At 41.0% G+C, this 27375-nt stretch overlaps 1 protein-coding gene across 1 annotated transcript in view; it reads right to left on the bottom strand.

Moving 5' to 3' along the window:
- LRPPRC (leucine rich pentatricopeptide repeat containing) overlaps positions 1–16055 on the bottom strand; it is a 106365-nt gene extending 90310 nt beyond the window's left edge. The window contains exons 1-2 of the mRNA XM_040453885.1: positions 15863–16055; positions 1023–1219 (exon numbers count right to left, since the gene is read on the bottom strand). Coding sequence (XP_040309819.1) covers positions 1023–1219; positions 15863–16011 — 346 coding nt within the window. The 5' untranslated portion in view covers positions 16012–16055. The remainder of the gene's footprint in view (positions 1–1022; positions 1220–15862) is intronic.
- Positions 16056–27375: the final 11320 nt, after the last annotated feature.

Genomic DNA, 27375 nt, shown 5'->3' with positions numbered 1-27375 from the left:
TTAAAATTAGTCTGCTTTTAAAAAGCTAAGGTTATGAATCCATGTAATCTGCAAGGCTCTATACCATATAAAAATACACAGAACTTAATTTATAAGCACTACTTACTACAATTCAAAGGCTAAGCTTCTCAGTATCTTATGAAAATAGTACAGAGCAGTACAATTAAAACCCATGAATACCAAGTTTACAATCAATTACAAAATAATGTAAACTTCCTTCTCCCTTTATCCATGGCCTTTATCTACATGTCTCTGAAAGATGACTTTAAAAAAAACAAAAAAACAAACCACTCACTGTATGATTCCACTTAAATAAAGTATTGAGGTGATAAAAATATTCTAAAATTAACTATGGTAATAGTCGTTCAACTCTGAATAAATCAAAAAGAGAAAATGATACAATAGCTTTTAAATACACACAATTATAACTGACACTTCTTTGATATCCATCATCATTAGACTCCATAGCTTCTTAATGTGAATGAAATCCACAGATGGGCTTTAGGAAGCTGGTGAATATTCTGTAACTACATGCAAAATTATGTGCATGTTTGCATGCTCGGCTTGTGGGGGGTGGGAGGTGGTAAGAGGGCCTACAACCTTCCACCAGATTATCAAAGTAAGTGATTCAAATGGATTATAATAGCTAAGTGAAAATGAAAGGGAAATAATGATTATTGGTCCTTCTGGGAATCTATCACATGTAAGCATCTTAGGGAAAGTTGACACCATACAAGGCAAGATAAGAAACGCTTCCAAATGATTTACCACTGAGTGACTTTTTTTTATAAAAAAGTGGAAAGCAAGAAGACAATTTTTATTTGCTGATTTTGGAAAAAATATCTAATACAAAAATGTTTCATGCAAAACTTTGCCCTGATGAGTTGGAAAGATCAAAAGATCACAATCATAACATAAAATCATGATCAATAGAAATAACAAACAAAATTAAAAGTATCAAATAACATGTTTTGCAGTGATCTTGCCCCGAAACAAGAAAATATACAAAAAATTTGAAATACCTGAGTGACAGGTGTTATCAAAGACTTTTTGTAGAAGAGTCTTTGGGATGCGGCCAGTTCTTCGGACAGAATTATCCAGTCTCATTAGAGCCCAGTCAAATTGACTGGCATTCTTTCTATGAGAGGAGGGCTCCTCTTGAAGATAATTCTTTTTCTCAACAGCAATGGCATATAGCCTGGCTTGGCTCAGCAGCCCTCTATAAAATGAAACACAATTGGTAATTAACTAAACTGACTTATTATCCATATAAATTCTTTTATTGAGCAAAATTTATACAAAGTTTATTGGTTACCAAATACCTGAATTCTGGTACAAAACCAGAAATGCTCAGAGAAGTGTAAGATGGTAGAAAAGAAAAGTTCTGCCTTTTACTCTAAATAAAATCACAAGCACACACAAATTGTATGCAAAGTAAATCTCCTGAATAACTGTGTCTTGATAACTTTCCACATGGAATCATTTCAAAGTAAGACAATAATATGATGTGGTTTAAGCGTGTGTGTGTGTGTGTGTGTGTGTGTGTTTTATTTTCCTTAAGTAAAACCAGCTTAATGAAGGAAAATGAAGCAGTTTATGCTACAAAGTTCTTCTCACCTTTACAGAGATCTAAAATGTACTTAAAATTCTGATAACTGCTTTCAAATGTTTTCTAGGTGTAATCTCATTATGAATTTAAAAGAAGACCAATAAGTTTAAATTATGCAATTTTTTAAAGAATCATTCAGGACCAAAGAATTTTCAATCTCTCTAAATAAATTTGAAACATTTTATAGTGACTGTTTCGGCTCTCAATTCATAGCTGCTTTCCATCTGTCAAAATACTAATTATATAGTACCTTTCTAGTTATTTTAACAACTTCAATCATTGAAAATAAAACTAGATTTCTGGTATTAAACATCATTGATTTTCAGGGGCTCCTGGGTGACTCAGTCGGTTAAGTGTCCGACTGCGGCTCAGGTCATGATCTCACGGTTTGTGGGTTCGAGCCCTGCCTTCGGCTCTGTGCTGACAGCTCAGAGCCTGGAGCCTGCTTCGGATTCTGTGTATCCCTCACTCTCTGCCCCTCCCCCGCTTGTGCTCTGTCTCTCAAAAAAAAAAATAAATAAATAAACATCATTAATTTTCAAAAATTAAAAAAAAGTTTATAAATTAGATAAGGTCAGATTAATACATGTAGGTTTATAAAGAACAAAAAAACCTTTTTTTTTTAATTTTTTTTTAACGTTTATTTATTTTTGAGACAGAGAGAGACAGAGCATGAATGGGGGGAGGGTCAGAGAGAGGGAGACACAGAATCTGAAGCAGGCTCCAGGCTCTGAGCTGTCAGCACAGAGCCCGACGCGGGGCTTGAACTCACGGACCGCGAGATCATGACCCGAGCCGAAGTCGGCCACTCAACCGACTGAGCCACCCAGGTGCCCCAACAAAAAACCTTTAAAGCATTAAATATTTTAATAATAGGAGAACTAACACATAAGCCAAATGCTCTAAAACATGAAATCAGAGGTATTCCATACTGCAGAAATATAGGCTATACCTGATTTACAAATAACAGATTTAAAAATAATCCTTATGTGTGAGAAATACCCTATCATGAAACTTTGAATTGAATTTAAACTTTCACTGCATTCAAACACCACTTTTTAACACAAAATTTCTAATGCACAAAGATTTACATTTATTCCAAAATATCTTAGAGTTTCCAATAGCAGCTAGTTAAGTATAACTAAATAATATATACAAAGTACATATTAACAAAGTGTGATATAAAAAAATACTTATTAATCCAGGGACACCTTCATGATAATCCTATTTTTCTTGCAGGTGCACATTTTTACCCCAATTACCAATAAACATTTACATAGTAGTAAGTTTAAAAATAAAGCTGTTGGTTTCCTACCCTATGTTCTCTACCTGGAAAACCAGTCACAAATTGAATGATTAAGTATATGATACTACATTAAAGAAATCTACGCCAAAAGTTTCACCACAAGGTTATGTAAAATACAGAGGCAGTAACAGATACTAGACTAGAAATTCTATTAACTGTGATCTGGGACAAATCACAAGCACTCTGGCCATCAATGATTCTACCTATGTAAACAAATTGGAAAACAGTGGAAAAAATCAGGATACTAATTAAATAAGACAATGTTTTCTTACCTTTACAAACCTAATGATCAGCACACTGTAGATGGCTAATTGATTAATTTGTAAATGGCTCATTTGTTAAATGAGCTGAATTAATTAAATGCTAATTACCTATGAACCATAGAAGATACGCTCCTACTTATTTATTCATTATTTTCAAAGGTTTTCTCTGGCCATTTGCCTATCTACTGGATCAGTTGTTACTAAACTATGCCCTTGTTAGGCAAACACAAAACAGCATTATTTTAAATCACCCAGAACATGTCAAGTTCAGGTGAATATGCAATAAATAATACTGTTCAAAACAACCAAAGCTAATTAATACGGGAATTTCAAAATTGTAGTGAAGTACATTTGCCAAGATTTTCTTATACAACCCAAATCTTATAAACTGTGAAAAAGCACAAAAATAAAACCTTTGCTAAAAGGCAGTTTTAAGATGTAAGATCAAACAAACACAAAATTCAGAGAGAAGACGAAGTACACTATTCTGAACATTTTAAAGCTAATTTTTCCACAAATAAATCTTTAATGCAGACAACTCTCCTTCACACAAGTATACTCAATTTCATTTTTTTTTAAGTTTATTTTGAGAGAGAGAGAGAGAGAGAGAGAGCGTGCGCACACACGTACAAGCAGGGAAGGAACAGAGAGAAGAAACAATTCCAAGCAGGCTCTGCACCATCAGTGCAGAGCCTGACGTGGGGCTTGAACTCATGAACCCTGAGATCATGACCTGAGCTGAGATCAAGAATTGGACGCTTAACTGCACCACCCAGGTGCCCCAGTATATTCACTCAACTTTCGTTAGATAAGCTGAACTATGGACCCACCATAGAATGAACTGGGGTGAGGGAAGGGTTACACATTTAACCAAAAGATTCTTCACTCTTCAAAAAGTCTCCAGTCCTTCCCTACAAGGTAGTGCTTTCTACATTTATTTAAAAAAAATTTTTTTTAATGTTTTTATTTATTTTTGAGACAGAGAGACAGAGCATGGGGGAGGGGCAGAGAGAGAGGGGAGGGGCAGAGAGAGAGGGAGACACAGAATCGGAAGCTGTTAGCATAGAGCCCGATGCGGGGCTCGAACTCATGGACTGTGAGATCATGACCTGAGCCGAAGTTGGACGCTTAGTGACTGAGCCACCCAGGCGCCCCATATTTATTTTTTTTTAATGTTTATTTATTTCTGAGACAGAGAGAGACAGAGCATGAGTGGGGGAGGGGCAGAGAGAGAGGGAGACACAGAATCTGAAGCAGGCTCCAGGCTCCAAGCTGTCAGCACAGAACCTGATGCAGGGCTCAAACTCACAGACCGCGAGATCATGAGCTGAGCCGAAGTCGGACCCTCAACCCACTGAGCCACCTAGGCGCCCCTACATTTATTATTTGGCCCAAAATTTATTTTTAAATTCCTCAGTAACAAGAATTTCATGCCTGGAACAACAGGTATGTTGTGATAGAAAGTAAAGAAAAGAACAACTCCGGGGTGAAGGAGAGTCTATGTAGTATAGGCACCTACCCATCAAGCTTGCACAAGCTGGAACGCACTGCCTCCAATCTGATGACCAAAACTGATGTAACCACATAAGTGAAAATTTCATCATCTCATCAACAAGTCATAAATGGCTCTTTTGAATTTTTGAGTTAAACATCTTAGGTTCCCTCCAGAGACTCTGGCACTCACCACTAACATTCAGATTACCCACGAATTTCCTCTGGTAAAATGTGGCATTGTTTTCATCATTTTTTTTTTTTTAACTGGTGGTGGTTTTTATTTCAACTCTTTAGTACAAAAAAATAATGACTTTATAGTTGAGTGTCCATATCTCAAAAAGGTACAAGGACCTATTATTATAAGCAGGCTTCCGTGAGATTCCTCTCTTTAAGCCTGTACTTTTTTCCAATACTTTACTTTTTTCTAATATTTTACTTTTTCAAGGCATTTTTAGGTTTACAGAAAAAGTGTGCAGAGTACAGAGTTCCTGTATATCCTCTTCCCCTTCACCCAGTTTCCCCTATTTACATCTTGCATTAGTGTGGTACATGTGTTACAAATGATGAACCAATCATGATACATTAACTAAAGCCTATAGTTTACAATAGGGTTCACTCCGTGAAAAACCTATGGGTTCTGACAAATCTATGGTAAGCACTACAGTATCACACATAAGAGTTTCACTGCCCTGAAAATGCCCTATGCTCCACCTATTCATCCCTTCCCCCCCTCCTCCTGAACCGCTGTTAATTACCTTTGTCCTTCTCTATAGTTTTGCCTTTTCCAAAATGTCTTACAGTTGGAACCACACAGTAACGGAGCCTTTTTCAGACTGGCTTCTTTCACCTACCAAAATACATTTAAGGTTCTTCCATGTCTTTTTGTGGCTTAACACATTTCTTTTTAGTGCTGAATAATACTCCATTTTACAAATTTACATAATTTGTTTATCTGTTCACCTAATGAAGAACAGACATACTGGCTGATTCCAACCTGGGCAAATATGAATAAAGCATCAATAAACATTTGTGTGCAGACTTTAATGTGGATGTAAATTTTCAATTCACTTAGGTAAATATCTAGGCGTGTGACTGCTGGATTATAGGGTAAGCTTATGTTTATTCAGCTTTGCAAGAAACTGACAAACTGCCTTCCAAAATGGCTGTACCACTTTGCATTCCCACCAGCAATAAATATGAGAGCTCCCTATTGCCCCACCTCCTCACCAACATTTGGTCCCGAAGATGTTTTGGATTTTAGTCATTTTAAAAAGTATGTAGTGGTATCTAATTGTTGTTTGAATCTGCAATTCCCTAATGACATATGATGGTGAACATCTTTTCATATGCTTACTTGCCTCCTATATGTATTCCTTTTTGAACTTTCCAAATCTTCTGTTCATTTCCAATTGGGTTATTACGTTTTTCTTTTTTCTTTTTTTAGTTTTCTTATTGTTGAGTTTTAAGAGATCTTTGTATGTTTTGGGTAGTCTTGGTGTTTATTTTTTCAAATAAACTTTTTACTGAAGTGTTACTCGTTCGTTTTAAACTTCAAATGTACACCAAACAAACACACATTCTCAAAACATCATCTTCCCTGTTACTGTCATCATTTTGCTATTATAAGTCAATCCAGCTTCTAGCATTTTGGAGCTACTAGAATTTAAAAAAAAGATATAGATATGCAATAGAATAGGTATAACCAGTAGTTAATGTATATTATGCATTTAATGATGCATGCTAAATAACAAAAAATTATTACTATAATCCTCATTTTACAGATAAAACTGAAGCAACTTGCCCAGAGTCACAGTAAAAGCTAGTTAATGACAGGATGACAGGTCCAGGATTTGTACTTGGGTAGTCATCTTCTGAAAGGAGTTCAACAAGCCAGAAAGGCATCAAGAAAATGAATGTGGCTGCAAAGGGGGTTCACAATGGAAAGTGGTAGCAGTGGGGATCTCAAACTTATCTCAAGTTCTTACCAATCCCCTATTTTAATGATTCCACTCGAGTTTTCTTTAGCCTGTTGATACGGCTGACTATGTGGATTGATTTTCAAATGTTGAGCCACCATCGCACACAGTTATAATTCTTTTTATACATCTTATATATTACTGATTCCACTTAAGTTTTAACATGTTAAAAATTCAAAAAGATAATGCCTTTTTTTTTGGTAGGCTCCATGCCCCATGTGTGGCTTGAACTCATGACCCTGAGATCAAGACTCACATGCTCTACTGACTGAGCCAACCACACGCCCCAACAGAGAAAGTTTTTATTTTATTTTTTTTAATTTTTTTTTCAACGTTTATTTATTTTTGGGACAGAGAGAGACAGAGCATGAACGGGCGAGGGGCAGAGAGAGAGGGAGACACAGAGTCGGAAACAGGCTCCAGGCTCTGAGCCATCAGCCCAGAGCCCGACGCGGGGCTCGAACTCACGGACCGCGAGATCGTGACCTGGCTGAAGTCGGACGCTTAACCGACTGCGCCACCCAGGCGCCCCAAAGAAAGTTTTTAAATGTTTATTTATTTATTTGGAAAGAGAGAGAATGAGCACACATGTGGGCAGAGGCAGAGAGAGGGTAAGAGAGAATCCCAAGCAGGCTCCACACTCAGTGTGGAACTCAGTATGGAGCCTGACTTGGGGCTGGTTGCCACAGCCACCATATCATGACCTGAGTCAATATCAAGAGTCACTTAACCCACTAAGCCACCCAGGCAACCCCAGAGAAATGTTTTTTAAAAATACTAGTTGTTCACTTCACAATTCAGATTGGTACCCCAAACCATAAGCTGTATCGTGACTTCAATAAACCCTATCTTTGAGGGTCAAGGAGTATAATTTCTATAGTAGTCCACACAAGAAAAAAATACACAATGCCTCCTTTTAAAAGTGGTTGGTACTCCTTTCAAATTTCTCTACTGCTACTGACTATACCACCACTACATGGGTTCCACAACCCTGGAATCGTGACCGGAGCTGAAATCAAGAGTCGGCTCCACCGACTGAGGCACCCAGATGCCCCCAGAATACATGGGTTTTTTGCAACAAACTCCTTACTTTCTTAGGCTTCAGCTTTTATTAATACAACTGCCAGATCAACCATCCCCCAAACCATCTTCATGTCATTCCCTCTTTAATATCCTTTAGTTGTTCTTTACTTTTACACAACAAACCTAAGTTCTTTGATTTATTAATTCAAAAAATATTTACTGAGCACCTTCTATGTCCAAGGCACCGTGCTAGGATCAGCCCTTCTACTTATCTAGTAAGTAAATCTGATAATCAATTAAACTTCAAAAAAATTTAAAAACTGCTGTTAAGCTCTAGAAGGAAATAAGAGACTTCAATGAAAGAGTAACAGCAGGGTTCTATTATGAATAAAATGTTCAAGAAAAATGGGGATGCCCGGCTGGCTCAGTTGGAAGAGCATGTGACTCTTGATCCCGAGGTCATGAGTTTGAGCCCACACAGGGTGTAGAGATTACTAAAAAATAAAATCTTTTAAAAAATGCTCAAGGTAAATGTAACTTTAATTTTTTAGCTGAGGATGAAAAGAAGCAGCCATAGAAAAGAGGGGATAAGTATTCCAAGCAAGCTAGAACAGTCAGTAGGCCAAGTAAGTGAGCAACAGATGGGATGAGGTTGGAGAGGGAGACTGTGCTAGATCATGAAGGATTATGAAGATAAAGAGTCTGGATTTTATTCTTGGTACAGATTTTATGCCAGGTACAGAACTGTACCAGAAACGTATTGAAGGTTTATAAGCAGGGGTTATGGCTTATTTCTGTTTTGAAAAGATTAGTCTAACTGCTGGGTGAAGAACAAATTAGAGGGCACCAAGAATTAAGACAGAGAGGGCCACCTGAGTGGCCCAGTCAGTTAAGCATCTAGCTTCGGCTCAGGTCATGATCTCAGTTTGTGGGTTCGAGCCCCACGTCGGGCTCTGTGCTGACAGCTCAGAGCCTGGAGCCTGCTTTGAATTGTGTCTCCCTCTCTTTCTGCCTCTCCCCCACTCATACTCTGTGTCCTTCTCGCCCAAAAATAACATTAAAAAAATTTTTTTTGAAATAAAAAGTATTAAGACAGAGATACCATTTAGGAAACCACTGCAGTAGTCGAGGTAAAAGGCCAAGGGAAGCTACACCACAGTAGGTGATGGAGATGGAAAAGAAATACCTGGTACCAAGGCCCCCAGCTGATTTTTTTTTTTTAATGTTTCTTCATTTCTGAGAGAGAGAGAGCGCACAAGCGGGGGAGAAGCAGAGACAGAGAGAGGGAGACACAGAATCCGAAGCAGGCTCCAGGCTCTGAGCTGTCAGCACAGAGCCCGGGGTGGGGCCTGAACTCATGAACCATGAGATCGTGACCTGAGCCGAAGTTGGATGCTTAACAGACTGAACCACCCAGGCATCCTGGTCCCCAGCTGATTTAACTGCAAATTCCAAGCAACAAGTCTCACCAATACAATTTGTTAATTCTCACTTCCTTATAAATAACCAAGAGAATTTCATGTAAAAGTGCCTTAGAGAGGCTTCCTTAATCCTCCGTATATATCCTACCCTATTGCGTATCATTTTCACGAACACTGGATAAGGACCATCTTAGAGACAAAAACAGAAGGCTCCACGGCAGGGTGGAAACACAGGAGCTCTGAACTTAAGAGCATGAGTCTGAGTCCTACAGTCCAGCCTGAATTCAGGCACTGCCATTTATAAGATGTGTGACTTGGCCAAGTTACTCCAACTTTCTCTCAGCCTGTAAATTCTGGGAGTATTTACCTCACAAGGACATCACAAAAGATTAATGGAGATAATACAGCGTTTCCCAAAATATCACCCTTCTGCTAGGCAGGATGATTTTAGATAGCATTTAGGCAAAAAATTTCCATTTCAGTACTTTTATCTATTTTAATTAATATTTAAAAATAACTATCACATCAAGCTCTTTATTTTACTAACATTTTTGCTTAAGATGAAATTAAGTTATAAAAAGATCACTTTAAACCTAAAACCAATGTAAAGAAAAATATTAAATATAATTAATGGTTGCAGTTATACTCAGATTTCACAAAAAAATCTGAAGGCAGTACACAAATGCCCGAAGTTTGAGCAACACTGAGACAGTGTACATAAAAGACCCGGCAGAGTAAGCATAATAAATATTAACTATGCATTTCCTAGAGCATTTTCTTCTTTTAAAGATGTATTAGCAGAGGTGCCTGGGTGGCTCAGTCAGTTAAGCATCCGACTTCAGCTCAGGTCATGATCTCATGGTTTGTGGGTTTGAGCCCCACATCGGGCTCTGTGCTGATAGCTCAGAGCCTAGAGCCCGCTTCAGATTCTGTGTCTCCCTCTCTCTCTGCCCCTCCCCTGCTAGCTCACTCTCTCTCTCTCAAAAATAAACATTAAAAAAAAAAATGTTTTGTAAAGCTACTTCAATGAACTTTCTCACTCAACTATTTTGCAAAACCTCAATTCTCCAAAAAGTCTTGCCCAGTTAAGCTGTATCCCAAACACAGTTCTATGCTTTATGGTAAGTCACAAAATTTTAGACTAAAAAAGCCACTTGAACTCTTCTACACTTAAACGTCTCCTGGCTTGGGCCACCTGGGTGGCTCAGTTGGTTAAGTGTCCAAGTTTGGCTAAGGTCATGATCTCATGGTTTGTGGGTTCAAGCCCTTCATCGGGCTCTGTGCTGACAGCTCAGAACCTACTTCGGATTTTCAGTCTCCCCCTCTCTCTGCCTCTCCTTCACCTGCACACTTGTGTGCTTGCTCTCTCTCTCTCTCTCTCTCTCTCTCAAAAATAAATAAATATTAAAAGAAAAAAGAAGTCTCCCGGCTGGAAACACCAATTCCTTTTTACCTATCCAGACGTCCCCTCCACCTTAGGCTCTCCCGGTCCAAAGGTACATCTCCTTTGTCTCAGCTATGACAGGAAGGGATGAATAGTCAATTACCCCAGTTGGGACCTATGATGTAATATGGAACAGGATACTCTCTAGAATCTATGAAGGGAGAATCTGGATGGACAAGATTACTCTAAAGATCCCTTGCAGAGTTTACATTCTAAGATCATATCATATGCTTACTCACTTAGGATAGTCTTTAATTCCTAAATTTATGATGTATCATATCACCTTTTTAAAATGGTATATCCACAGGTAATCCATATTACTTACGTATATTAGTAACCTAAACACCTAAAGCACAACACATTCAAAACACTTCAAAACTGGGCATCACAGTGTCTGTAGTAAATCCCAACTGGAGATTTCAGATAAATTACTTTGTTCTTCTAAGCTTCTTTCCTAATTTGTAATATGAACCCACAAGAGATGAAATGCATGTGTGATGTATTCATAAAAAGCTTGAAAACAGTAAAGATCTAATCTGAAGGTACTATTTATCCTTATCTCCAAATCTATTATGCGTAATTCCGCCAAGGTGCTGACCAACTTTCTGTTCTCAATCTCTCAAGAAGAAAAGGAAGCGTTTGTTTTTTGGTCTGCAGTTCTGCACCACCTAGCTGAGGTCCTATTAGCCCAAATCTGTGGTATCAATGTTGTTCCTACTGGTCTATCCATCCCTAGCCTCTATCTCTCCTATAGTCTGTGTTAACTTTGTCAAGACTTATACCTCTCAGAGTTCTCCAATGGCTTTCAACCATCAAATGACCAACTTTTTTTTTTTTTTAACATTTACTCATTTTTGAGAGTGAGAGAGACAGAGCATGAGTGGGGGAGGGGCGGAGAGAGAGGGAGACACAGAATCTGAAGCAGGCTCCAGGCTCTGAGTTGTCAGCACAGGCCCCGACGCGGGGCTCGAACTCAAGGAGTGCGAGATCATGATCTGAGCTGAAGTTTGGAAGTTTAACCAATTGAGCCACCCAGGCGCCCCTCAAATGACCAACTTCTAATCAACCTTAATAGCTACAAGAAATCAACCAGCCTTCGCAGTATCAACCCCACAGAGCCACATAGGATAAAAGTATGGCCTCGAACAAGTCTCCTCCTCTTCTCTTCCCCTGGAACACTTTGGCTGCTCATTACCAAATGTCCTCTTAAGCTCAAGTGAGCCCCTAACATAAACAAATGTGACTGTTCTTCTATCTGAAATACTACAGTATATTTCTTTTTTAATGTTTATTTTTGAGAGTACACAAGCGGGAGAGGAGCAGAGACAGAGGGAGAGAGAGAATTCCAAGCAGGCTCTGCACTATTGGCGCAACAGCCCCAAATGGGGCTCAAACTCATAAACCATGAGATCATGACCTGAGCTGAAATCAAGAGTTGGATGCTTAACCGACTGAGCCACCCAGATGCCCCAGTATTATATTCCTCTTTTATGAACAGCATATATGAGTTGTACATGTGCCTATCGTAGCCCTCTGTAATGGATAAATTTATATACACAGAAGTTGAATCATAATGCCAAAAGGACCCAGACTCTTTTTTTTTTTTTTTTTTAATTTTTTTTCCCCAACGTTTATTTATTTTTGGGACAGAGAGAGACAGAGCATGAACGGGGGAGGGGCAGAGAGAGAGGGAGACACAGAATCGGAAACAGGCTCCAGGCTCCCAGCCATCAGCCCAGAGCCCGACGCGGGGCTCGAACTCACGGACCGCGAGATCGTGACCTGGCTGAAGTCGGACGCTTAACCGACTGCGCCACCCAGGCGCCCCATGGGACCCAGACTCTTAATATTTGTTAAGATTCTTGTCTTATTAAAAAATAAACAAGGGAAAGTTTTCTTTCCTTCCAACTTGAGAAGTCACATCTTTCTGTCACAGGGCAATATGTGCTCTTCACCTTTAAGCCAAACATCAATCGAGATCCACTTCCAAATTGATTTGATTCAAAGCTTATCTTTCCTCTGAAGCACAGAGGCCTAAAAAAGTCTCACAAGAAAATATAAGCAGTTTCTGATCCAGAAGTGTGAGAAAAAGAGAGTCTGTGGGAAAGCAATAGGGTTTGCCCCTCAAATTCCCCAAAAAGATAAGCTAAGAGCTGGTTTTTAAGAAAACAATTGTCTAAAAAAATGAAAAAAAAAGTGCTGAAATGGGAAATGAAAAGCAAGACTAAAGAATATAAAAGTATATACTTTTTGGCGCTTGAATTTTGAAAACAAATTAATAAACTCTAATAATTTTACTCAATGATACTCATCTGTCCTTCCCAGGACATTCTAGGAAATCAAGACTGGGGTGAACGTGTGGAGGTTTGCCACACTATATGCATGGATTAAATATCCCTTCAAACTTCTCTGCGTGTCATGATATTCCTTCCTCCATGTCTAAGATTTTCACTGATTTACCCAACAAATATCTGACACCCATACTACTATGAGCCATGAAGTCAGCCACTAGAGGAGGCAAAAAGAATAAAACAAAGTCCTTACCTTCAAAGAAAGATGTCAATGAAATAAGAATGAAAAACCTCTAGGAAGCAGATAGAAATGGCAACATTCACTAAAACAGGGAATACACAAGGAACAGATTTGAGAGGAAACATGAGTCCAGCTTGAGATTTGATGGGTTTGAGGCACAAGTAGTTTAACCACTGGAGGTGTCTATATCCAGGAAGAGAAAAAAACACCATGATCAGATAGGTAGGTAGGGAGTGATAAACCCAACACATCAGCATTTAAGAGATGAAGTGAAGAAAAAGGAAGCAACAAAGCAGGTGAGAAAAATCCTAAAGAGAAGAGAATCATGAAAGACTCATGCAAAGCAAAGGGTCTCATGAAGGGCAAAATGGGACACAGGGTAATATGCCAGAGCTCAAGGCCTTAAAAGTGGGTCTGGTAATTAAGAAGTCCCTGGGGAAAAAAATGAAATAAACTTTCATCTACACATATATAAATTATGTATACATACATACATACATACAAACATCCATACACAAAAGACATATATATCTCAATGGCTCTCTCTGGGTGATAGAATTAAGGATAACTTTTTTTTAAGAGTTTATTTTTAAGTAATCTCTATATCCAATGTGGAGCTCAAACTCACATCAAGAGATCAAGAGCTGCACACTCCACCAACTGAGCCAAGCGCCCAACAGTGACTTTTAATTTATAACTATCCCCTCTCTATTTTGCAATTGCTCAAGGCACGAGTTTTATAATTTAAAAATGTACAAGAAAAAAGTAATAAGGCAACGATAGCTTTTACCAGTAGTGTGACTGCAGTGGGTGAAAGAGTGAACACAAAGAGAGGAAATAAAGGAGACAGGAATACGAACAGGGAAAGAAAACTGGTAAGCATCTACAGTTAAGTCCAGAGTTCTAGGAAAGGTTTTGTTTTCCAGGCGGGAAAGATGTGGGCATGCTTACATGAGACTGTATAAAAGGATTGTTAAGAGTGCAAGAGAAAGAGGGAATACTTCTTTATTGCTTGCTATGAGCTCAGCACACAGTGGGGAGCAAGACAAAGTCCTGCTCTTATGCAATTCACTTTCTCTACTAAGGAAACAAACAAGTCAGACACACCACCTAAAACAAAAATAGGATAGTTTTTTAGAGTGAATGTTGAGGTAAGCCTTCTCTGAAGAAACAGTGTTTAAGTTGAATCCTGAATGACAAGAAATCAGCTTTGCAAAGAAGGGAGAAAAGCCTTGTTACCTTTACTTTACAGAAAGTACCTTGTTACCTTTACTTTACAGAGTCTCATGAAATTGAGACTCAAAGAGGTTAGGTTAGGTAAGATTATGTAGCAAGTAAATAGAATCCAGGTCTGATGAACACTGAGACCAATACTCTTTCTACCGATTGTGTTCTATTGTTTTCCACAAATGCAACAGTGAAGGTGAAAGATAATATCGACCCTCCTCTGGGCTCACAGGAATAGTTAAGGATTAAAAAAATTAAGAGTAATTGGCACAACTTTCTCAAAATAAAGTCTTGGAAAGCAAAGAAATGCAGTTCTGTGGAAGCAGAGGCATGGCTCCTGAGGTTAGCTGTTGCAGGCCTAATGAGAACAACCCAGGCAGGCCATAAGTTACAAGTAGGCTACACTCCAAAGATCTGTAACTGACTCCTTAAGAAGTCATAAAATGTTTCCTCCATATAATTTTATGCAGAGAGTAAGTTTCCAGGCTGCTTCACAAAGATCCATGTAATCATAGTTATTACTAGTGTAATAACTAATAAAGCACTAAGTACCAGGTCCTATGTTAAGTGCTTTTTATAGATAATCTCATGCGGTACTACCAATGTTATTACCACTCCATCTAACTGAGGACACTGAGGTCTAGAAATGTTGAGTAACTTGTCCAATAGCAAATCCTTAGCACTTAGTCCTGTTGTCTCCCAAAGTACTTTTTATCTATAAACAGTCTTTCAAAATCACTTTTTCTCCTATTTTAAAAGCTCAGTGCCCATCTCCCCTTCTTAGGTGGGTCAGAATACTACTCGTAACACTTTTCCATCAAAGTTCCTAATCCCCCCTACTTCCAAGTCTATGTCTGACCTATCTCCTGATAAACCTCAATCCATCAGAGCATCCGTTCACACACTGACACCCACTGGGAATTTAACTTCCCTTCCACGTGTTCACTTATTCATCCACTAACACTTTTACAGAGCCCTACTGTGACAATTCCCAACTCATACCACACTCTTGTAAATAGCTAGGGGAAAACCCCACTCCAGAAAATGCATGCAAAAGCCCAAGCTGGTAATAATTAAACGTCCCTCTCTAAATGATCCCTAGCTCACCCAAGTTCCCAACCTATTCCTCCCGTCCCCCCACAATAAACCTCTCGAAATACACGTCCTAGCTGATTACTGATCACCGATAATGTTCCCACGTGGGACAGCACACAAGCCGGGTCAATCCCAAGGAGAAGAGTAACACCCGATCCCAGCAGCCGCGTTCAAAGCCCACCCCTCAGCCCCCAGCTTCATAGGCCGCTGGTAGCCGGAGGGCAGGACGACCCAGTCCTAGGCGAGGGCAGAATCCATGCCGGAAGCAAACCATGCACACGGCCATGACCTTCCGAAGTCGACCGACCCTGTCAGCAGTAAACCCCCTGTGGGGAAGGGGGTCTAAGACCCCCAGGACGCTTGGCCCCTAGAGCGACGGAGAGGGACAGGCGGACCTGGCCCCCACCAGCGCGTCACGATCCCGGGGGACGCCCGCGCTGCAGGAGGACGGGGGCAGAGCATGGACACTCACCCGGCGACCGGCCCGGCGCGGGCGGCGGGCAGAAAAGGGGCGGCGTGCAGCCGGCTCGCGCCACCTGCCAGGAGGCGCAGGGATAGCGGGAGGCGCGGGGTCGTCCCGGCCCGGAGGAGCCAGCGGGCGGATCTCAGCAGGGCTGCCATGGCTCGGCCGTCCCCAAGGCAGATGCACGCTCGGCGAGAGGGAATGGGGGAGCACGTGATCGCGGGGTCGCCCGGCGCGGAAGAGACCAAAGGCTGGGCGCGCCAGACGTAGGGGGAGCCACGCGTTGTTTTCACTTTGAAGGCGTATAAACCTATTTCTCTGAGGACAAATGAGCCCCATGCGATGTGCTATTAATAATGAGACTTGACTGATTATTTGAGAGAGGTTCTGTTTTCGTTTTCTAGCCTTCCTCCCAGCATGATCAGTGCGTCCACCCCTGCGCTTTTCAGTTGGTAGAGTCAGAAGAGGTCAACTCCTCCCAGGTGAGCGCAGGGGCTTGCGGGGGGCCAACTAGCAAGGACACCCGGGAACTCTAGAGAAGAGCCGACCGTGAAAGTCCCAGAGTGTGGGACAATTCGCGGGCGTGCGCCGACGTCGTCGCCGACGTTTAGCCGTCTTGGCTTGGCGCCGACTGGAACGTATTGTTAGGAAAGCTCTGAGAAATGCGAGACGGAAAAAACGTTGAGGACCTTTGCGCTGTGCTAAGGACCTCTAAGGTTAATAGGATGAGATTTGTGTTATTGGGGCTTGAGAACAGTGTAAAAGGATACGCATGTCTGGGCCTAAGTCCATTACCAGTGCCTCGCTTTATGAAAGAGGGGTTGCTGACCAAGGTCGGATAGTTTTAAAGCTGGAACTGAACTCTCTACCCCCAACTCCCACTCCGCTTCTTCGTTCAGTAAAAGCACCAGCATCGGAGGTAAGGTAACGATAGGATTAAGAGACTGGAGCCAAATCTGGGGATTTGGAGGTCCTAGCCTTTACAAGGTTTAGTCTGGAAGGGTTCCCCATGCACACGAGGGAAGCCAGGAACAGGCTTCCACTCCCTCTTCACGTAACTGAATCCTACCCATTCCCTGGTGAACACTCAGAAGTTTTCGCTGGAAGCCCTCCATGGTAATTCCCCGTGTGGCTGGTTATCCCACTCAACATCCAGCTCCTTGACCGCAGGGACTGTGACCTTTCCTTGTAGGTGAAGCACCTACTCAGTGCCAGGCACACAGTAGACAGCATTAAATATTTATTGAGTAAATGAGCATTTTGAGATTACCTAGATTATCTCTAGGAAAATGAGGTACAAGAAAGGCTAAATGATTTACTCTGGGTTATACTACTAGGCATTAGTAGTATAATTAACTCAACACTGATTTATTGAACACCTATTCAGGGCTATGCACTGTTTTGAGATGGGAATCCAGCAGGGAACAAAACAGTCCAAGTCTGAACTCTGATTAAGGGCTCCAAAGTTTAGTTTGGAAAGATAGATAAGAACTGCCATGTAAAATAAATCAGCATAGGGGCACCTGGGTGGCTCAGTCGGTTGAGCATCTGACCTCGGCTCAGTTTATGATCTCGTGGTTTGTGGGTTCGAGCTGTGCATCCGCCTGGGTGCTGACAGCTCAGAACTTGGAACCTGCTTCAGATTCTGTGTCTCCCTCTCTCTCTGCCCCTTCCCCACCCACACTCGGTCTCTCTCTCAAAAATAAGATGTTTAAATAAGTAAATAAATCAGTATAAAGAGATTGAAGGTGGCATATTCAGGCCCTTCAAAGAACAGCAAGGAGGACCATGTGGATTAAAGGAAAGACAAAGGCAGGGAGGGGAGGGAGAGTGAGCCTGGAGATCTGAGGTAGTTGGGGGCCAGATTATGCAGGATATTATAGGCTGCTGTAAGGACTTTGATTTTTATTCAGAAAAAGATGGAAAACCATTGGAAAGCTTGGTGTCTTGCTGTGATATGAGTTCATTTGCATTATTTATTTATTTATTTGAAACATTTTTTAATGTTTATTTATTTTGAGAGAGAGAGAGAGCAGGGGAGGGGCAGAGAGACAAGGAGAGAGAGAATCCCAAGCAGACTCTGTGCTATTTGCACCCAGCCAGATGTGGTGCTCAATCTCACCATGAGATCATGACCTTAGCCACCCAACAGACCCTACATTTGCATTTTTAAAGGATCACTCTGGCTGCTGTTTGTAGAGGTGATTTTAAGGGGGTAAAGGTAAATAAAAGTAGGGAGACCAGTTAGGAGGCTCTTGCAATAATCCAGACTAGCCCTAGTATGCTTGAACTAGGGGGTGGTAGCAGGTGAGGCAATGGGAAAAGGTCAGGTTCTTACTTTATTTAAATAGTAGGACAGGGGCGCCTGGGTGGCACAGTCGGTTAGGCGTCCGACTTCAGCCAGGTCACGATCTCGCGGTCCGGGAGTTCGAGCCCCGCGTCAGGCTCTGGGCTGATGGCTCAGAGCCTGGAGCCTGTTTCCGATTCTGTGTCTCCCTCTCTCTCTGCCCCTCCCCCGTTCATGCTCTGTCTCTCTCTGTCCCCAAAATAAATAAACGTTGAAAAAAAAATTAAAAAAAAAAATAGTAGGACAAAGAGAATATACTGATGGATTGGCTGTAGGATATCAGTCAAGGATGTCTCCAAAATTTGGAGCCTGGCAATTAGAAAGATGGAGATGGCACTGATTAAAATGTGAAAGACTCAGGGAAGAGCAGATTTAAAAGCTGAATCAAAAATGATCTTACAGAATATGAAGTTTGAGGTGCCTTGTAGACATCCAAATGTAAGGTTTCAGTAGGGGGTTTGCTATAGGATATGCAAGGAGTTCAGAGCTAGAGATATGTTTTGGGCATCCACCGCTTATAATATTTGAAGCCATGGAGGTGGATGAAAGCATCTAGAAAGAAAATCTAGATGAGAAATGAGGTTTAAGGACTGAGGCTTGTGCCATTTCATTATTTGGAGGATGCAAAGGTGAAAATCCAGCACAAGAAACAGGAACAATAGCCAGAGAGGTAGGAGGAGAACTGAGAGAGAGAGAGAGAGGGAAAGAGAGAAAGAGAGGTAAAATCCCAAATAACAGACAGGCAAGTCTTTCAAGAAAGGAATTAACACCCATGTAAAATGTTGCTGTTAGTTCGGGTAAAATGAAAACTCAACATTGACCATAGGAATTGGCAACACAGAGGTCCCTGGTGATGCTGAGAAGAGCATCATTTGGGTGACATGTTGAGTCAAAAGATAGGTTGAAGTAAGTTTAAGAGTACACGAAGGAAGGGGGCACCTGGGCGGCTCAGTCGGTTGTGTCCAACTCTTGATTTTGGCTCAGGTAATGATCTCACGGTTTGAGGATTGAGCCCCATGTCAGGCTCTGTGCTGACAGCGTGGAACCTGCTTGAGATTCTCTCTCTCTCTCCCCCTCTCTCTCTGCCCCTTCCCTGTTTGCACGTGTGCTCTCTCTGTCAAAACAAATAAATAAACTTTTAAAACATACATAAAGGAAGGGAACTTGGATACAGGGAGCATAGACAAACAGTTTGTAGAATATGTTGTGAAGGAGGGAGCAGAGAATGGGATATCTAGAAGTAGTGTGGAGTCAAGAGAGGTTATATTTTTTAAGATGGAAAAAATAACATGTTTGATGTTGACAGAAGTCATCTGTACATAACAAAGTTTGTTTAAATTAAATAAACTTATTTTTTTTTAAGTTTTTAACTTCATTAAAACCGGCTGAGACACCCAGGAGCGTAAATTAAATAAACTTTTCAAAATTTAGTTCCTCAGTGATTAACCACATTGCAAGTACTCAATAGCTATTCAAGTACTCAAGTGGGTAGTAGCTACCATACTGAACAACACAGCACAACAGAGAACATTTCCATCATCTTAGAAAATTCTATTGGATGGGGCTGCAGTAGGGAGTGAAAATGTGATAATGCATGAGAAAAGAGAACGAGTACATTGAGGAGGCAGGAGGGAATAGGATCCAGTACAAAGTGAAGGGGTTGAGTTTAAATTTTTTTTTTAATCTTAAAATTTTTCTTTTAAATTTTAGAGTGAGAAAGAGCACACATGTGCAAGTGGGGAAGAGAGAAAATCCCAAGCAGGCTCCATGCTCACTGTGGAGCCTGATGTGAGGCTTGATCCCACGACCCTGAGATCATGACCTGAGCCAAAATCAAGAGTCAGACACTCAACTGCCTGAGCCATGAAGGGGTTGACTTAGATAAGAATCCAGACGTTCCAGCCATTGTCACAGAAGGAAAGACAAGGTATGTGGTTAACAGATGCAGCAAGGCTGGTAGAGGTAGTGGCGAGAATGGATGATGTTCTCTTCTCATTGTTTCTAGCCCCCAAACCCTTCATTCCGAACCAACATTCTTTCTGTTGCTGTACCAGGCTTCCTCTTAAAGTATGAAGCAACTACTGATGAAATTTGCCGAGGCATTTATTCATTCGTGAACATCCCTATTTATTGAACACCTGAGATCTGTCAAGCAGCAGTTAAGTGCTAGAAAAAATATGATGGGCCAAAACAGTAGTTGTCCTTATGGTGTAGGAACTTGTATCCAAAAGGGCAAAGCAGTTATTAATCAAATAATCACACTAAATGAGTTACACACTGAGACAGGTGTTCTGAGGGAAAGAGACATGTTTCCATGAGAGAATATACCTCACCTGGGAGTCAAAAAGATTACCAGAGAAAGGATTGTTAGATTGTGGTCTGAAGGATGAATAGCTAACACATGCAAGGTACATACACACACGTATGTGTGTGGCTGTGTGTGTGTGTGTGTGTGTGCGCGTGCATGCATGTGTGTGTAAGAGGAAAAGAGTGGTGTTTGCTTGTTTTTCAGTTCAAACTTGCCTAATTCTTCTCCAAATTCTTTAGACTCCAGAAACTGGCAAATTGGAAGAGAAGTCGAGGTTGATCATCCTTGGTTTTGCCCTTAGTTTATCCTGAACTATGAAATGGATTCAAATGTTGGTTAAAAATTTAGAGTCCTTATCCCAGTGAATGGAATAGCCTCAGAACAGAATCTTATTAGGAAGGACAGCTTGGGGGGTGCCTGGGTGGCTCAGTTGGTTAAGCGTCCGACTTTGGCTCAGGTCATGATCTCACGGTTGGTGAGTTCAAGCCCCACATCAGGCCCTATGCTGACAGCTCAGAGCCTGGAGCCTGCTTTGGATTCTGTGTCTCACTCTCTCTGTGTCCCTCCCTGCTTGCTTTCTATCTCTCTCTCATTCACTTTTGAAAATAAATAAGCATTTAAAAAAAGAAAGAAAAGAAAGGACAGATTAGGTGCTAGACTTTGCAAAAGTACTTAACTGCTTAGTTTCTTTTGTTTATTTTGAGAGAGAGAGAGAGAGGGCACAAGTGAGCAGGAGGCAGAGAGAGAGAGAGAGAGAGAATCCCACGAGGGGCAGAGAAGGGTAGAGAGGAAAAAAGAGAGAAGCATGGCTCACCCAAAGGGGGAGGCTCATACTCCCCAGAAGCGGGGTTTGAGCTCACCTGACGCGGGGCTCAAACTCACAAACCATGAAATCATGACCTGAGCCAAAGTCCAATGCTTAACCAACTGAGCCATCCAGTCACCCCAGTTGCTTGGTTTCTTATATGTAAGGCTGGTGATACCCTTCCAGAATTTTTGGGAAATACTAGATAAAATAAGTGAAGTTCTTACAGTAGCAGTCATATAGGAAGCTCTGAAGAATGATGTAGCTACCATTGTTGTTGCTTCTTATGATCTAGTCTAAACCTCATAAGTTTGGGTTCTTCTCTGGTCTCTCCTTGGGGTCTGGTTTTTTGACCCTGCCTAATATAGCTCATGTCTCAAACTCCTAACTCAGTTTATTCAGTTGTTAAGTGCTTAGTGTTAACAAAGCACAGAGCAAGTAACATCTCAAGGCAAAGACGTTCTGCATCATACACGTAATGAGCTTAATTTATATGGTGGGATAAAACACATATTGTATCCAGATAACCATTACCAAAGGCAGTGTGATGAGTGCAAAAAAGAAGAGGCAAGCCAAGTGACAGCTGGGCAGGAGAACAGAAAAAGGCTCCATGATGGGAATGACATTTCAGCCCTTGGAGGCTGGGGAAGATACGAAATGGTAGACATGGTGGTGAGGGGAGTTCTAGGCAGAGGGAACGGCAGGAGCAAAGATACAGAGCTCTCCTTCTTGTGTATACATCCTTAAACTACAGAAAGTGTTTTGGATACCAAAATCTGCAGAGGAGAGGAACACTAAACCAATGGCTTTCATGCTTCTGGTGACCAGGGCCAGTGGTAAGGAAATACGTTTTACAAACAACACAAATATACACATACAAAAAGAAATTCCATAAAACAATAACGAGCCTTACTACATATGATGCCCTTGGATATTCACTCATCTGTTTTCTCCTATTTTGCTTTTTTAAAAAATGCTGATTGATCTAATTTGAACAAACCAGTTCAAGAAAACATGATTTAGACATTTGAAGTATATTGCACAATACCAGGAATTATTGCTAACTTTTTAGGTGTGACAATGGGTTGTGTGGTTATGTAAGAAAATATGTGATAATGTCTTGATAATCATTGTATATGGGTGATGGGTGTATGGCAGTTCATTTTACTTTATTCCCTCTACTTTTCTATGTTTATGAATGTTCCTAAAGAAAAATTTTAAATGCTGGTTGTATCTTGATTTCACTACTCACTAGTACAGCATGACTGGAATTTTGAAAGACACTTTATTCAATCATGTTAATATAAATGCAAAGTAAATAGCACCTGAAAGGCAAATGTATCTGCGAGAGCTGGAGACCTGTTCATAGGGGCGATTGACTTCTCCAGCAAATAGTTTGCTCGGACATCAAAATTTGCTATTGTTGGGGCACTTGGGTGGCTCAGTTGGTTGAGCATCCAACTTCGGCTCGGGTCATGATCTTGCAGTTCATGAGTTCAAGCCCCACATCAGACTCGCTGCTGTCACTGCAGAGCCCACTTTGGATCCTCTGTCCCTCCCCTGGCCACACTCTCTCAAAAATAAACATTTGAAAAAAAAACTTGTCGTTGTTGCTAAATCATTTTTACAAAAATATGAAATACCTAAGGTTGTGGCCATTACAATCTACAACAAAAATTTTCATTTAAGACCAAAGTGGGGTGTGTGTGTGTGTGTGTAAAGAAACATTTATCTTCAAAATTTGAGCTGAAAGTATGGTACTCAACACCCTAAGTGGAAAACTTATAAGACAGTGGACACTAATCTCATTATATTTTGGTCAATTAACTTTTTTTTCCCCCTCATAACAACTTACGATGGATCACAAAGAATCAGAAAATAGTACTGCTCATTCACAACTGTTTGTTGGCCTTTTTGGAGTCTCCAATTTTCACACAAATACATTCAAAATAGTGTGAGCAAAGGACCAAGTGATTGCCTTGAGTTTAAAAACCTGTTTTGCTTAAAAGCCTTAACATATTTTAAGCAGCAGATTTAATGTATAGCTATGATTGTATTTTCTCTTAAGGTATTTGTCTGATGAATCAAGGGCTTCCTCCATCTGACTACATTTTTCATATCCAAACTTATTCATGTGTGTAATTCTCAATTATTCAAAAAATATTCTGCTCAAACCTTTATTTGCACATAGCCCCCAGATTCTCATTATAAGTGGAGGTCCAATTTGTCATTGTTACACCCTTCAGCAACACTTCTGTCAAACAATAATTGATTCATAAACACACAAACCAGGAAGACAGGTGCAGGGTCATTTACTATAAGAAAGTAACCAGCACTGGCAACAAGGGGTTGTTGCTGATATTTTCCCAGTGTTACCATGTGTGAAGGCTGAAAGTTTAAGCATTTCCCACAGGGCTGATAGTGTCTAGATAAATCAATACAGAAAAGTAGTCAAACATAATTGCCATTTCAGTGTACTATAAACCCTTCAGACAGAAGACCGTTATAATCCTTGTAACAGCTGAACATAAACTTGAGAAAGTTTTTTTCTTTGAGAGAGAGAGAGAAAGAGCATGAGTGGGGGAGGGGCAAAAGGAAGGAGAGAGAGAATCTTAAGCAGGCCCCATGCTCATCGCAGAGCCTAGTGTAGGGCTCAGTCTCACAGCCGTGCAGTCATGACCTGAGCTGAAATCAAGAGTCAGACACTTAACCGACTAAGCCACTCAGGTGCCCCAATTAACAGTCATTGTTAATTCCTAAAATGTGGCGTAGATTTTTTAAATTTCTTGGTTAATTGAAGTTTATTGTTTTGTTTTTAGGGAACTAGAAAATGTATTTAATTTTCTTGGAGCAATAGATAATGTGGAGTTTTTGTTTTAGTTTGTGTCTCTCTAAGGGTTGAAAAATAATTTACCTTTTAATAGTTGGACACTTTGGGGGTGCCTGGCTGACTCAGTCAGAAGAGTGTGCCACTCTTTTTTTTTTTTTTAATTAAAAAAAAATTTTTTTTTTTCAACGTTTATTTATTTTTGGGACAGAGAGAGACAGAGCATGAACAGGGGAGGGGCAGAGAGAGAGGGAGACACAGAATCAGAAACAGGCTCCAGGCTCTGAGCCATCAGCCCAGAGCCCGACGCGGGGCTCGAACTCCCGGACCGCGAGATCGTGACCTGGCTGAAGTCGGACGCTTAACCGACTGCGCCACCCAGGCGCCCCAAGAGTGTGCCACTCTTGAACTCAGGGTCATGACTTTGAGCCCCTTTGAGCCCTGTTGGATATACAGGTTATTTAAATAAATAAAACTTTTTTTAAAAGTTGGACACTTTTAGGCAACTGCTTTCTGATAAGTTTAGTTCAGTTTGGAGAGGGAGATTAATAGCATTTACTTGGGCTCAGTAAAGAGTATATGGATTTTCTGGGGAGCCCACACCAGGCTCTCAGCTGTCAGCGCAGAGCCCCCTTCGGATGCTCTGTCTCCCTCTCTCTCTGCCTCTCCCCTGCTTGTGCTCTCTCTCTCTCTCTCAGAAATAAAAAGACCAAAAAAAAAAAAAAAAAAGAAAAGAAAAAGTATTTGGACTTTCCATTGCATTAAGTTGCAAAGACACTAATATAGTTCTTGTTCCTGGCTGCCTATCTTGCTTTCCAAGCCTGTTTTGGAGGAATGCAAATAGCCTGGAAATATGGTACACAGAACGGAATATAGAAATGTTATGTGTCTTTGAGTTGTCTCCCATTGAGGAGTGAGTAGTGTGTTTTCAGGCAAGTGTGGAACAGTTGAATTATGTTAGATTGAAACACTTTATATATAGGAAGAAAGATATGTGTCTGTAATGCACATTAGAAGGCTTGTTTTAGTCAGCATTCTGAGTTACTCTACAGTGTTTCCCCTACATACATACTTTTGATTTTTTTTTTTTTTTAAAGCTTCATGCCCAGCACAGAGCCCAGCATGGGGCTTGAACTCACAACCCTGAGATCAAGACGAGAGCTGAGATCAAGTTGGACACTTGACTGACCGAGCCACCCAGGTGCCCCCATACTTTTGATTTCTGATATCACCCTCCCCCCCCCACTTCTGGTCACTGGGATCAGCACATGACCCAGGCCCACCCTCTGAGACAATCCCATCTTTTTGGCCAGAGTAATTATTTTGGGGATCCAAACTAAGGCAATTCGTGTAATTCATTGGATTTTACTAATTGTGGCTGGTAGGTGAGAGGTCTCATCCTAGAGTCATCAGCCCTGAGAATGTGAATTAGTAATTGCTGGTGGCCATTCTTCCTGCCCCATGAAGACACCTGTATTTGGTTGAGAATAAGAACGTGTGGAGAAGCAGAGCTAAGGACTGGAGAAAGGCCCGATGACTTCATTGACTTCCACTTGTACTTGAAGACAAATTTACCCCTGGACTTCCCAGTTACTTGAGCCAACAAATCACCTTTGTACTTGAGCTAATTTGAGGGGTTTTTGCTGTTGCACTAGAAACAGGCCCTACTTAATGTTAACTTCAGATAGGAGCCCTATTCTCCCTAGTTTTAGGTTTTGCCCTTTAATAGTATCCTTCCTTTTTTTTAAAAAAAAATTTTTTTTAACGTTTATTTTTGAGACAGAGAGAGCATGAATGGGGGAGGGGCAGAGAGAGAGGGAGACACAGAATATGACACAGGCTCCAGGCTCTGAGAAGTCAGCACAGGGGCTTGAACTCACGGACCGCGAGATCATGACCTGAGCCGAAGTCAGACGCTTAACCGACTGAGCCACCCAGGCGCCCCAGTATCCTTCCTTTAAACATGAATAAGTGTTGGGGTTTTTTTGTTGTTGTTATTATTTAAATGTTTTAATTCATTCTCTGTGTTCTCATCATTTCTTTTATCATTTTGTTGATTGTAACCCATTCCGCTTTTTTTAAAAGAAAATAATGCACTGAAAATGCTGAAAGAGTAAAATATAACCAAGCTATCCTCCAGAGTCTCAAAAGGAACAAGGGTGACTGCATTTTTTCTTTTCTTTTATTATTTTTTTCAAAATGTTTATTTACTTTTGAGAGAGAGAACAAGAGCAGGGGAGGGGCAGAGAGGGAGGGAGACAGAACATCCGAAGTGGGCTCTGTGCTGACAGCAGAGAGCCCTACATGGGGCTTGAACCCGTGAATTGTGAGATCATGACCTGAGCCAAAGTCAGACACTTAACTGACTGAGCCACTAGGTGTCCCTGCATTTTTTCTTTTAAATCAGATATACTCCTAATTGAAACTAACACACTGGGGCACCTGTGTGGCTCAGTCATTTTAAGCATCCACCTCTTGGTTTTCAGCTCAGGTCATGATTTCAGGGTTCCTGAGATCGAGCCCCACATGGATCCCCACATCAGGCTTCACACTGACAGTGTGGAGCCTGCTTGGTATTCTCTCTTTCTCTCTCTCTCTCTCTCTCTCTCCCCCTCTGTTTCCCTCTGTCCCTCTTCACTTGTGTGCATGCTCTCTCTCCCAAAATAAACTAAAAAAAAAAAAAAAAGAAAGAAAGAAAGAAACAAGGACACACCCAAAAGTATTTCACAGCAAAATAGTGCAAGAGGTTGAGGAGAACTACCCTAGGGCAAAGGTGGAATGGCCCGCTGACCAAGTGGCCTGGAAGTAAGACTTTCAAACAAAGTCTTAATTAAATTCTACACTACATGCTACCACTGCTCCCCAGATATATTTAGGTGCCCTAGGGGGCATCATTTCTTCAACTTCTACAGACCCCATAACATAAATATGTTACATAAACTTCCCAGGTGGTTCCTATGCACACCAAACTATAAATGTATTGAGTGAATTACATCAATTAACTCACTTAACTTTCATAATGGTTCTGTCAGGTGGATTCTATTATCAACTACATTTTAAAAGTGAGGAGGCGTGCCTGGGTGGCTCGGTTGGTTGAGCATTTGGCTCAGGTCATGATCCCAGGGTGGTGGGATAGAGCCCCACATGGGGCTCCATGCTCAGCATGGTTCCTGCTTGAGATTCTCTCCCTCTCTCTCTCTCTCTCTCTCTCTCTCTCTCTCTCTCTCTCTCTCTC

This window comes from Herpailurus yagouaroundi, unplaced genomic scaffold, assembly GCF_014898765.1.
Source record: "Herpailurus yagouaroundi ecotype Mexico unplaced genomic scaffold, PumYag 210, whole genome shotgun sequence".
Classification (NCBI taxonomy): domain Eukaryota; kingdom Metazoa; phylum Chordata; class Mammalia; order Carnivora; family Felidae; genus Herpailurus; species Herpailurus yagouaroundi.
The sequence above is the reverse complement of the archived record's forward strand: the minus strand, read 5'-3'. Positions and strand labels throughout refer to the sequence as shown.